This window comes from Aedes aegypti, chromosome 1 (assembly GCF_002204515.2).
Source record: "Aedes aegypti strain LVP_AGWG chromosome 1, AaegL5.0 Primary Assembly, whole genome shotgun sequence".
NCBI lineage: Eukaryota > Metazoa > Arthropoda > Insecta > Diptera > Culicidae > Aedes > Aedes aegypti.
Window position 1 is genome coordinate 146878314 of NC_035107.1, and position 12090 is coordinate 146890403.

General features: G+C 36.0%; 2 protein-coding genes across 15 annotated transcripts in view; one reads left to right on the forward strand and one right to left on the reverse strand.

Annotated features, from left to right (window-relative positions):
* LOC5576012 (cytoplasmic dynein 1 intermediate chain) overlaps positions 1–1752 on the reverse strand; it is a 47549-nt gene extending 45797 nt beyond the window's left edge. For 11 of the 14 annotated variants that reach the window (XM_021850423.1, XM_021850415.1, XM_021850399.1 and 8 more), the window contains exons 1-2: positions 1614–1751; positions 829–1018 (exon numbers count right to left, since the gene is read on the reverse strand). In XM_021850423.1, coding sequence (XP_021706115.1) covers positions 829–975 — 147 coding nt within the window. In that variant the 5' untranslated portion in view covers positions 976–1018; positions 1614–1751. Of the gene's footprint in view, positions 1–828; positions 1019–1504 lie in introns of all 14 variants that reach the window. The other 3 variants (XM_021850372.1, XM_021850362.1, XM_021850355.1) reach the window with 3 other exon arrangements.
* Positions 1753–2429: 677 nt separating this feature from the next.
* Positions 2430–12090, forward strand: part of LOC5576009 (WD repeat-containing protein 63) — a 56894-nt gene continuing 47233 nt past the window's right edge. Inside the window, exon 1 of the mRNA XM_001662302.2 lies at positions 2430–3534. Within this exon, the coding sequence (XP_001662352.2) occupies positions 2980–3534 (555 nt within the window). The 5' untranslated portion in view covers positions 2430–2979. The remainder of the gene's footprint in view (positions 3535–12090) is intronic.

Below are 12090 nucleotides of genomic sequence, written 5' to 3' on the forward strand. Positions count from 1 at the left end.
AAGATTTTTTAGAGTTACTGTGGATGAAATAATGTAGAAATTGTTGTCGGGTTTTCTTGAAAAAAAAAAAACCAGAACATTTTCTTTGTCGAAACTCCGAAATTAACCTTTGCAAATTTTTTTTGGAAAAAAAATCAGTACAAAATTTTTGGAAGACATCCTAGAATTTCGGTGGAAGATTACCTAGTGGGAAAATATCTGAAGGAAGTTCTAAGATAGCTTTTGAAAAAAAAAATAATAATAAAGTTATCCCTTAGCAAATTACTGGAGATAGTAACTTTAAAGTGTTCGAGAAATTCTTGGAACGAATTCTGGAGAAATTTCTAAGGATTTCTTTAAAAATCGCTGAAAGAATATCTGGGAGAATTGGTAAAGGAATAACTAGAATAATTTCTGGAGAGATCCCTGAATGTATTTCTGGAACAACCACTAGGATAATGCATAAAGCTTTTCCTCGAGAAATCTGAGATTAAATTTTTGAATAATTAATTGAAAAGTCTCGTAAAAGCCTCTGGTGGTTTTTCTGAAGCCTGAATAATTTTGCAACAGAATTCACTGCAATCATATGGAAAAAAATACTTTAGACACCATTTTTCTTAAAAAAAAAAAATCAGGGGAGTTAAGGAAATTTTCATTAGGAACGACCGGGAATCGAACCCAGACACCTTCAGCATGGCTTTGCTTTGTAGTCACGGACTCTAACCACTCGACTAAAGAACGCCCCAAGATGAGGATGTCTTGAAGTTTAAATTGCAGAATAAATATTTGAGGAAAATGATAAAGGAATCGATACCCTGATTAAATTTAATTATTGAATGCATCACTCACTTTTCTGGTGTTACTTTCAGGATGTCCGAGTTTCCCTGCCGCCTCCTCCAGGTCCTTCATCTCCTTCTCCTTGCGGCGTCGGTCCTTCTCCTCGCGGAGGGCCTGCAGTTTGGCCTTCTTCCGCTCCAATTCCGCCTTTCGGTCCATTTTCGAAAGTTTCGCAAACTGCTCTAATTTCTCCAGCTTTCCTCTAATGGCGATTGTTTTTTTGGTTGTGTTGTTGACAAACACACATAGTTTTGTCACGCGCAGCAGGCGATGATTGCGTTTCAGCGTTGCAGTGACATAAATATGACAGAAGAAAAAAGAAGAAAGAAAAGAGGGTGACGTCACTTTCGGGACTGCAAATTATCGATTTTTCGCTACATGATACGGTGAAAGAAAGTGGGCTGAATTTTGCACTTGCATGTGGTGAAAACAGATAAATAACTAACAATTTTCATTAAACTAGTCAAATTAAAGGAGATATAATAAAACTAAAATAACGAGTTAGTAGCGTGAGAAATTGAAACGATGATGGCAGCAGGTTTCCAAAGGCAAGCGATAGAAATTTGCAGCTCTGGCAGACACGGTAGTAGGAAGAAGCGTATGTAGGAAAAAGTAGGCTGTGGCTGATCCAATTTTTTCACTCGTAATTTTTCGCTTTTTCAAACACTCGTAACTGGGGTTATTTTACGTTTTCTTTATACCACAAGCACCGAAGAAACTATCCGAAGGGTTATTTTCTGGTTTTCTGAGCTGTTAGTTGGGGATTTTGTGGATGAATGGTTTTACTACTTTATTACCGAAGCGGAGCGAAAAATGTTGTAGCACTCTCGGCTACGCTACACTTGAACTTCTGAACACGAAATCAAAAGTGAGGGGCAAAGATGCCTACGGAAAGGTACACCTCTTCCTGACTGTATGGTAGTAGTGTACTGTTTACGACGCCGCGAAGGTTCGCCCGATGGAAAACGCTATGGCTGTCATCACGTTGTCAAACACTATCGTACGTTTCATAAGGGTCCGTTGTCGTGTTGTTGCATAGGCCTTTTCACAAGACGTTTCAAATCAGCTGATCCGAAAGTTCTTTGACAGTTCTTCTATGAAAATGACAGGCCCGTGTTAGCACCGGTCCTCCACCAATATAAACAAATGCATAGACGGACCTGCCACATGAAAAGGCACATTACGAAGTGTTACAGTTTGTTATTCGGGACTACGAAGCTGCTGCTGTTTTCCTCGGTTTTCTGTGTGAAAAACAAAGAGAGATATACACGGAGAAATCAGACTACCCAAAAAATAAGTTCTATTGCTCAAATTTGAGTAAACTGCATTTAGTTTTTACTCTCGGTTGGGTTGTTTTGCCTCTCTCGCAACAGCAATGTTGTCAAAAACAGAGAGAGATGCACCGACCCATCGTCGAAGTTCAATGGAATAAGCCAAATTTGGGTTTCTTTCGAGTTTACCCAACGTTAAGTTGTTTTTACCCATCACGGAGACTTCGAAAGCTAACGCTGGGTAGTTTTTTTTGCACTGAGTTGTTTGTTTTGCAGTTGTCAAATGAAAACAACCTAATGGAAGGTATATGTCAGTTTACCCAAATTTGGGTTGTCCCACGGAAGAGCCGAATTGCGTCAAAAGAAGTCAAAGTTGGGTTGATTTGTGGCTCCGTGTAATTTTTGCTCTTTATGCAGCGAGCGAGATATACAAAAAGGGTAAAAAATACCCATCCATTGACAGAAACCAATTTTACCCGTTAAAGAGTAAACCGTGTTTACTAATTAAATGTGGAGAAGCACTTCTAGCGGACATGGGTGAATTTTTACCCATTAAAGGGTATCCGCAAGCTACCGTGTGTAGTAGGGCACCAGATTACTAATTCTTTGGAATAATGTACTATCGTAGTAACACTAATGCCTGGTAGAAAACTATTAGAGTGTCAGAGCTAAACCACATTCAGCACGCAGCCTGTACTATGTGTTGCGGAAATTTAGGCGTCCACTAATATGTTGCAGCGTGCGTTGCATACCCATCAGGCACACTCCACGTTGGAATGCCTTGGCGACGGTTGCTTAGCAGGAATGGTAACGACCACATGTTTGTGTCCCTACGTTTTGAATTAATTTCCAAAAGTTCGAATCTGGGTGAAATAATCCTTACAAACGAAAAATGAGTCACGTGACGCAGATGAGCCATTTAAAGTCCACATCCGGTTTCGACGATGGCAAATCGGATAAATCCGATCGGTCGGAGGAAAACTTCGACTTTGACTCGTCGGAAGATGAGGAAATTACGATGATTTTCGGCTTCAAGGAGGATGAGGCGCGCCAAAGGTTGATCAATTTTCCGAAATCCACCCGGATGGTAATCAGTCCGGATCTTCAGGCGGAAATCGGCATGGAAATCGGTCAGACGATCAGTGCCGAGCATCCCTGGAAGCAAATCAAGAAGGAAGTCCTGGAGGATCATATTCCAGGGAAGGACGAAACGCAGCAGCAGTTGAAGGAAAAGCTGAAAGACTTGGACCCCGGAAAGCTGATACTGGTCGGATATTCGCCGGAACTTTCGACGGAGGATGACGTTTTCATCGTGTTTGTCGACGACCGGGAAACGAAGGAGGCTAGCGAACTGATCAAACGAATCGAGTTGCTGGAACGTCATAAAGCACGTGGCATTATTAAAAAGCGCGCCCGCAAATGGAAAGACCAAGGAAGCCATCAGAAGGTACTGCAATCATTGTTTTTTTTATTATACAGTAATCCTTCCAAGTAGAACACAAAGTTTGTCACACACTGATGTCGCGTAATTGTGAGGAAGAAAGCTTTATAACAAACCAATAAGGTTCTACACTAGGCCTTCCCTTATTTTTCGAAAATGCGAAATGTTATAAGTTCGTCATTGTAAAGTGCTCGTTTCGGTAAGAAAGAGAATCAGGTATAATTTGAAGTGTAATTTGAAGGTACGTGAACGCTAAGTGGTCCACCAACGACCCTGAAGGTACAGGTCGGACTCGATTATCCGGAGTATCGATTTTTTTTTCACTCCGGATAATCGAATCACTAAGAAAAATATTGAAATCTTCGATAAAGAAACTTAAATATTATCTTTTTTCGTTGTTTTGACTATATGATGCGGTGGCGTTGCAAGAAATTATTTCAAGGGACAGTAGGGGTCTTTACAAGAGAAAACAAAAATTTTCCCAGCATACACAAAAAAACACTTTTTTAAACCCCCCTTTTCTTAAATATGTTCAAAACTGCAAAAATATTCACATTGTATATTGCAATACCAAATTATCTCTGATTTATGCATAAAAATTGAAAAACAAGAACATCAAAAAACAAATTCCGGATAATCGAGTCCAAAATTCCGGATAATTGAATCCCGGATAATCGAGTCCCCGGATAATCGAGTCTCCGGATAATCGAGTCCGACCTGTATTAGGCGTCGATGACCCCGTGCGCAAAATCGAGCTCGCTGCTCTAGTGCACGCAGCATGATTACGAAAAACCACCAGTAACAACTCGTCCTGCGCGCGTTGATAATCAGCATAGAAGTTTATTTTCTTAGTTCTGTATTTTATGTCAGCGTGTAGTGTTATGAAGATATCCACAGTATGAAATATTATTTTATTTGAATTTCTATGCTTTTTTTTATTTTTTTTATTAGTACCGTAATTTCGGGTGAAATTGATCATTTTTCACGGTTTTTCTAGTATGTTTTCGATAATGATAACAATGCCAAACAACTAAATGCAGGAAAACAAGTACGAAGGTGAGCCTCATCGACTTATGTACCGAAATTTTCTAACAAATATCATTTTAGTGTTAACAAATATCTCTAAAATAAAAAATCAGAGGATCTCATTTCGGGGTGAAATTGATCACTTGTCAATGCCATTATTGTTAGTTTTCAAAACAACTCTATATGATAAATTTGAGCTCCCTAAATCCGAATATGCTTGTCAAATTCTTAACAATGCAATATTTATATAAATAACGAACAGTTAAATTTCAAGAATTACGCGGAAAACGCCTAAATGTATGCAATTTCCTAAGGAATTCAATGATATCTAACAGAAATTCAATTATTTCAACCATATGAGCCAATTGGTACGAGTTTTGGTGATGAAATCTGGTTTGGGGATATATCTCAAGCATCCTCACAAACTTTCAGGTCTATACCATGTTTAAATCCTTACTTATACATAAAAGTTCATAGGTGTTTGTCAATACTGCACCGTGCATGATTTTGAAATTTTACGTTATTTTCATAGTAATAAACATTCTTTAACGCAAAAAACTTCACAACACACAATTCGACAATAGTTACGACAAGCAACGTTCATTTACTGCAGCTTACATCAATATTTGTGCTCCATTACGAGTAAATAAAATCGTGTGATACGATGATCAATTTCACCCTTCTGATCAATTACACCCGATTTTACGGTATCATTCCAAACATTACATTCATTTCTTATATCTAAGTGTTCTGTGTTATTAGACAACACTATCTTCCTAATTTGGTAAAACAAATTTAGGATTTTATTAGCATTTTGTTAACAACATATTACATTTCATTTGCCGTAGCAGTTCAGATTTTTTACAGGTGAGTTGATTTCACCTGCTTATAAGAGAAAATAACGCTTTGAATTTTCTTAACCTAACTTAAGGGGCCGTCCATAAATGACGTAGCATTTTTTTCACTGATATTTTACACCCCCTCCCCCCTCGTAGCATTTCGTCACAAATACTGGTACTCCCCCCTGGAAAATACGTAGCATATCAAGCAACCGCCCCCCCTCCCCCTTATATATTTTTTATTTGTTTTCCTTAGTGACGAGGTTGAAACAAAAAAATTGGAATTGAGAAGTTCAATACAAAGTTTGGTATTCATTACTGACTGAAATGTAAGGATTATCTAATCTAAAAGTTTGATATACAGTAGCGCTCAAAAGTAATTTGGAAATGGTTTAAATAAACATTTTCCTTGGTTTTGGTTTCCAGTTTCATATAGGCTAAATTATATTACTTTTGCTACTACTATTATATTTTATAATATATTGAACAAAAATTTCGTTATACTAGAGGATTGTTTTTTTTTTAATTATTCGTTGTTAGGAAATAGATTTCAATGAAGATGATCAAGAAAATATATTGATTTGAAAAGAATCATCGTTAATATTATCCAATTTCAAATCATTTTAGCAAACAGTGGCCAGATACAGAACAGATTACACTTGAACTATTTGTAATGTTAAGAAAATTTTAGCGATTATTATACAAAAACAATAATCTCTATTTATATTTGAGTTGAATTTCATTATCGTTTCCATACTGAAATAATCTTACACAACCTATAATTAAACAGTTAAATAGTAAACATTCTTCAAATTACCGAGTTATTAGGAAATTTAATGATAGGGCAATTTTGATAACATTCGAATCTATTATCCTCATCAATATTCAGGCTATTCCAGCAAGAGCATTGATATATCAAAACAAATGATGAGTTGATTTGGTGGAAATCTCCTGCAACATTGAAGGCATAATTCACGGAATAAATATCTTTGTAATATTTGCCAAGAATTGCATGTTTTATTTTCTTGAAGAAATAAAGTCCCAACAGAAAATATGGATAATACTAAAACGGCTGATTTTATGTCATGTTAACAAATGGCAAAAAATGAACTCCAAGTAGTTAGAGCATTGATTTTTAATCAATTTATAAAACTTTTATTTTGTTTATTTATAAATTAATTATTCATAATTTTAAAACCCAAGTTTATAAGTAAAAAAAAAAGTTTGATAAAAAATAATTGCATGCATTTTTTTTCAGCGCCTTTCTTTTTACGGGCTTGATTCAAAATGCTACGTCCACTAGCTAGGACCCCTCCCTCCCCCTCGTCACACTTCATCACAAATTCGTAAATACCCCCCTCCCCCCTAAAAAGCTACGTCTTTTATGGACGACCCCTAACCTAAACATATAACGCATTAATCGTGGCAATAGAAGATTGTAACGATTTTTGCCTGAAATTATGACTTATTTTATTTGACATTTGTTCTAATGTTTCAACATTGGATATTCTATGTAACTCATTGGTACTACAGTAAGGACCCGATTTTGTCAGCCCCTCGATGAATTTTAGGCTGACAAAATGGGGAACCTGACAAAATCGGGTCATTTTATTTTGCTCTTGTTTTTCAAATTTTGACGTGTTACATGGTGACATGGACTTTTAAGAGGGCAATGGACATGGGCATAGCCAGTATACCAGGGAGGAAGCCTCAGAATCATTTTCAAAATTTTATATTGAATTATCTGCAGAGCTTTCTTCCTGGTATTACAACAGCTAGTCCATATTGGTACAGCATACAACATGGCTGGCCTGAAAATTTGTTTGAATATCAAAAGCTTGTTCTTAAGACAAAGTTTGCATTTGACATTTTTGCAAGTATGAAGAAAAAATATCCAAACTTTTTTGCAATCGACTACAGATGACACGCAGACTTCGTCCTATGGCGGAGAGGCCTGTGTCATCCGCAAACAAGGATTTTTGACAACCCTGAGGTAACTCAGGTAAGTCAGATGTGAAAATATTGTATAATATTGGTCCCAAAATGCTGCCTTGGGGAACACCAGCTCTTACAGGAAGTCTTTCAGATCTGGAGTTCTGATAATTAACCTGAAATGTACGATTTGCCAGATAATTTTGATTATTCTAACAATGTATGCTGAAAAATTAAAGTTTTTAATTTTACAATCAAACCTTCATGCCAAACACTGTGGCTTTTTCTATGTCAGGAAGCGCAAGACCAGTAGAATAGCCTTCAAATTTGTTGGAACGGATCAAATTTGTTACACGTAAATGTTGATGAGTGGTCGAATGTCCATAGCGGAATCCGAACTGTTCATTGGCAAAAATTGAATTGATAAGCTACTTTCTGGAAGTTTCTTGATGAGGGAACTTTCAAAGTTTTTAATTTTTTTATAATAGTTCTCACTTCTTCCAAATCAGTCTCACAGGCATTTCCGAAAACTTTCTCTTGATTGAGAATATTTTGGAAGTCCTGAGTAACTTGATTTTCAATTGGACTAGTAAGTCCTAAATTAAAATTGTGCGCACTTTCAAACTGCATAGCAAGTTTTTGAGTTTTTTCGCAATTACAGTTAATTCTCCCTTACTCGATATTCCGTAACTCGATATCGAGTTAGAGAACCATAGTAAAAGTTGGTTTTCTTGGCTAACTCGATAGTCCCTTGGATCGCAGTTGCACTGGTTTTGTGTTCTGTAACTTGATACCTCCCTAACTCGATGGTCCCTTCAATATCGAGTTAGGGTGAGTTTACTGTATTTAGTAATAATTTGTTTTCCTCTTTCAATGCCGGTATTGGCTTATTTATTTGTTTATTAAACAAAAAAAATATAAAGAGGGAGAAACCCCTTTGAGTGGTTTTCTTTGAAATCGTTTTCAAAAGGGCACAAAACCTCTTTATCTTTTCAAATAACGTTATAAAAAATCGCTTAAAACTAAAGGCTCAACCGGAAATGATCCATATCATAATCTTGAGAAGCAGTTTCAATAACCAAAAATGGGAGAAAATGGAAGAGTTCAAGGGAGGCCATAGTTTTTGATTTCTGAAACAAAATAAAATAAAACGCAAAACAGTAACACATAACATAACGAATATCATTGAAAAAATCCTATAAAATTCTAATCATAGGAAGTGATCTAATTCCAAGAATATCACGAACAGATACAGGTACAGTAGTTTCTAAATTCTTGATGTTATCTATGAGTTTTTTCCTAGGTAAAACATATATTTTTGCAATAAAAAACTATGTGATCAATGTCTTGATAAGTTTTGCCACAATCACATGAATTTAATGTTAATACGATATAAATGACTATTACAAGTATGATTAGAAATAAGTCTAGGAAACATGCAAATCAAATTTTTACCAGCAGATAAATTTTTAAACCAAGGTTTTTTTTCCACAATTGGTAAAATGGAATGACACCATCGACCTTTGTCACTTGAAACCCAATCAACTTGCCAAGAATTCAAAACATATTTTTTAAATTTTGTGTAATATTCCGAATGAGCAACATCTCGTTTATAAATAATTCCACGAGTAGCTGTTCATTGTTCATTGTTCATTACCAAATATATGACTGTGGGATGGAACCCAAACAAATTTAATAATAAATCCCCGAGAATGCAAATCATATAATAATTTTCTTAACAATAATATTAAATAATGGTCTTTAAAATAGAAATTACATGATTCGATAGAGTTGATACAACTCAAACTATCTGTACAAATGATGAAAATGTTTGGAGAATAATCCTTTATTATATTACATGTAAAATACAATGCAGTCAATTCAGTTACAAAAACTGAGTATGGAGATTGTAATTTGAAGAAATATGCTACATCAATATTATAAACACCAAAACCTGCATTACTATTAATCAATGCTCCGTCAGTGTAATTCACAAATTTTTGATCAAATCCACAAAGTTTACGTTAAAAAACAATATATTATTTGGTATTTGATTCAATTCCCAATGTAAAGATTTATCAATATAGGGCTGAAAAGAATGAACATTTATATCACAATTGTAAAACGTATTTGATAAAACGGGTAATATATGCTCTGTAGAACAATGATTAAATGAATTTAACATTTTACTAGAAGGATTTATTGTGTGTAAATCTCTTAAAATATTTATTAGCGGATGCTGATTTGTGAACCATTGCACGAGGAATTACAATTTAGTTCTTGAAAATCGAGTTTTAATAGGAACAACTCTAGATAAAACTTCAACAGATTTAGTATGAGTGGAATTCATTAATTTCAAACAAAATCTTAAACAACGAAATTGAGTTTTCTCAAGTTTTGCAAAATGAGTTTGAGTGTCACAACCAAAAGTAAAACAACCGTATTCCAAAATTGAGCGTATTGTTGTTTTATAAAGAACTATCATATCAGAAGGATGAGCACCCCACCAAGTACCAGTAATAGTTCGGAGAAAATTAATCCTTCTGGAACATTTTTTCTAGATGTATTTAATATAAAACCCCAATTTAATTTTGAATCATTCCAAATACTAAGATATTTATATTTATATACTTGTTCGATTTCATGTCCATTAAGAAATAGATTTATATTTACTGTAGAATGTTTATGTGATAATATAATACAGTTTACTCTCCCTTACTCGATATTTCGTATCTCGATATCGAGTTAGAGAACCATATTACAGTGAGAGGCAAAATAAAGTGCCCACCTTACCAGTTTTCGAATTTCTCTCATTGATTTGGTTCAAATTAAAGTTAACACACCTAAATCTTTTGTGATATTTTATTTTTGATGTTCTTTTAAAGTTGCACTTACGAAATTTTGATAAAAAAAAGAATTTTACTTAAAGAAAAAGAAAATCAATTTGTATTGAAAAAAAAGTAGTGACAAAAATAAGTGCCCACTTCCTTCTTGGCCCCAGAAAAGATGATTTAAGAAAAATAAAAAGCAATTTAATAGTTAATGTGTCCTCCTTTGGCCTTAAGGACTTGCTGGAGGCTCTTCGGCATGCTTTTCACCAGGTTTTGTAGGTGTTGTGGATCTAGTTCTTCCCAGGCGCGCTCCAAGGCTTCAAAATAATTATTTTTGTTGGTAACACCAGTTTTTTCAACCCTGGCATCGAGAATCGCCCACAAATTCTCGATGGGGTTGAGGTCTGGGCTTTGTGGAGGCCATTCCAGCGGTTTAATCCGACAAGACCGGAAAAAAGACTTGGTCTTCTTTCCAGTATGCTTCGGGTCGTTGTTCTAGAGAAATATGAATTTCTCTTCAAGGCCCGTCTGGATCAGCGAAACCTCCAGATTTTCCAGCAAGATGTTAATGTAGGAATCTGCCATCATTATTCCGTCGATTTTCACGAGGTTTTCTACTCCACTCCATGAAAAACACCCCCAGACCATCACATTTCCTCCTCCATGCTTCACCGTTCCTTGGATGTGGTGCTCTGCATCACACACGAGCCCGCCGCTCTCGGTTAGACAGCTCGAGCTTCAGGAGCGCCACATCCAAGGAACGGTGACGCATGGAAGTGTGATGTGATGAAATGTGATGGTCTGGGGGTGTTTTTCATGGAGTGGAGTAGGAAGCGTCGTGAAAATCGACGGAATAATGACGGCAGATTCCTACATTAACATCTTGCTGGAAAATCTGGAGGTTTCGCTGATCCAGACGGGCCTTGAAGAGAAATTCATATTTCTCTAGAACAACGACCCGAAGCATACTGGAAAGAAGACCAAGTCTTTCTTCCGGTCTTGTCGGATTAAACCGCTGGAATGGCCTCCACAAAGCCCAGACCTCAACCCCATCGAGAATTTGTGGGCGATTCTCGATGCTAGGGTTGAAAAAACTGGTGTTACCAACAAAAATAATTATTTTGAAGCCTTGGAGCGCGCCTGGGAAGAACTAGATCCACAACACCTACAAAACCTGGCGAAAAGCATGCCGAAGAGCCTCCAGCAAGTCCTTAAGGCCAAAGGAGGACACATTAACTATTAAATTGCTTTTTATTTTTCTTAAATCATCTTTTCTGGGGCCAAGAAGGAAGTGGGCACTTATTTTTGTCACTACTTTTTTTTCAATACAAATTGATTTTCTTTTTCTTTAAGTAAAATTCTTTTTTTAATCAAAATTTCGTAAGTGCAACTTTAAAAGAACATCAAAAATAAAATATCACAAAAGATTTAGGTGTGTTAACTTTAATTTGAACCAAATCAATGAGAGAAATTCGAAAACTGGTAAGGTGGGCACTTTATTTTGCCTCTCACTGTTAGTTTTCATGGCTAACTCGATGGTCCCTTAAATCGCAGTTGCACTGGTTTTGTGTTCTGTAACTCGATACCTCCCTAACTCGATGGTCCCTTCAATATCGAGTAAGGGAGAGTTGACTGTATATTTAGTTTTTTGAACGAAAAACGTAAAACGGTGACACGTCTAAGAAAGTCGAAATAGTGTCTTGTTTTTTTTTTTTTGAAAGAAAGCTGAATTTTAGAAGCCAAAAGTGCTGTGCAATCACGGATACCGTAAAATCGGGTGTAATTGATCAGAAGGGTGAAATTGATCATCGTTTCACAAGATTTTATTTATTCGTAATGGAGCATAATTATCAATGTAAGCTGCAGTAAATGAATGTTGTTTGTCGTAGCTATTGTCAAATTGTGTGTTGTGAAGTTTTTTGCGTTCAAGAATG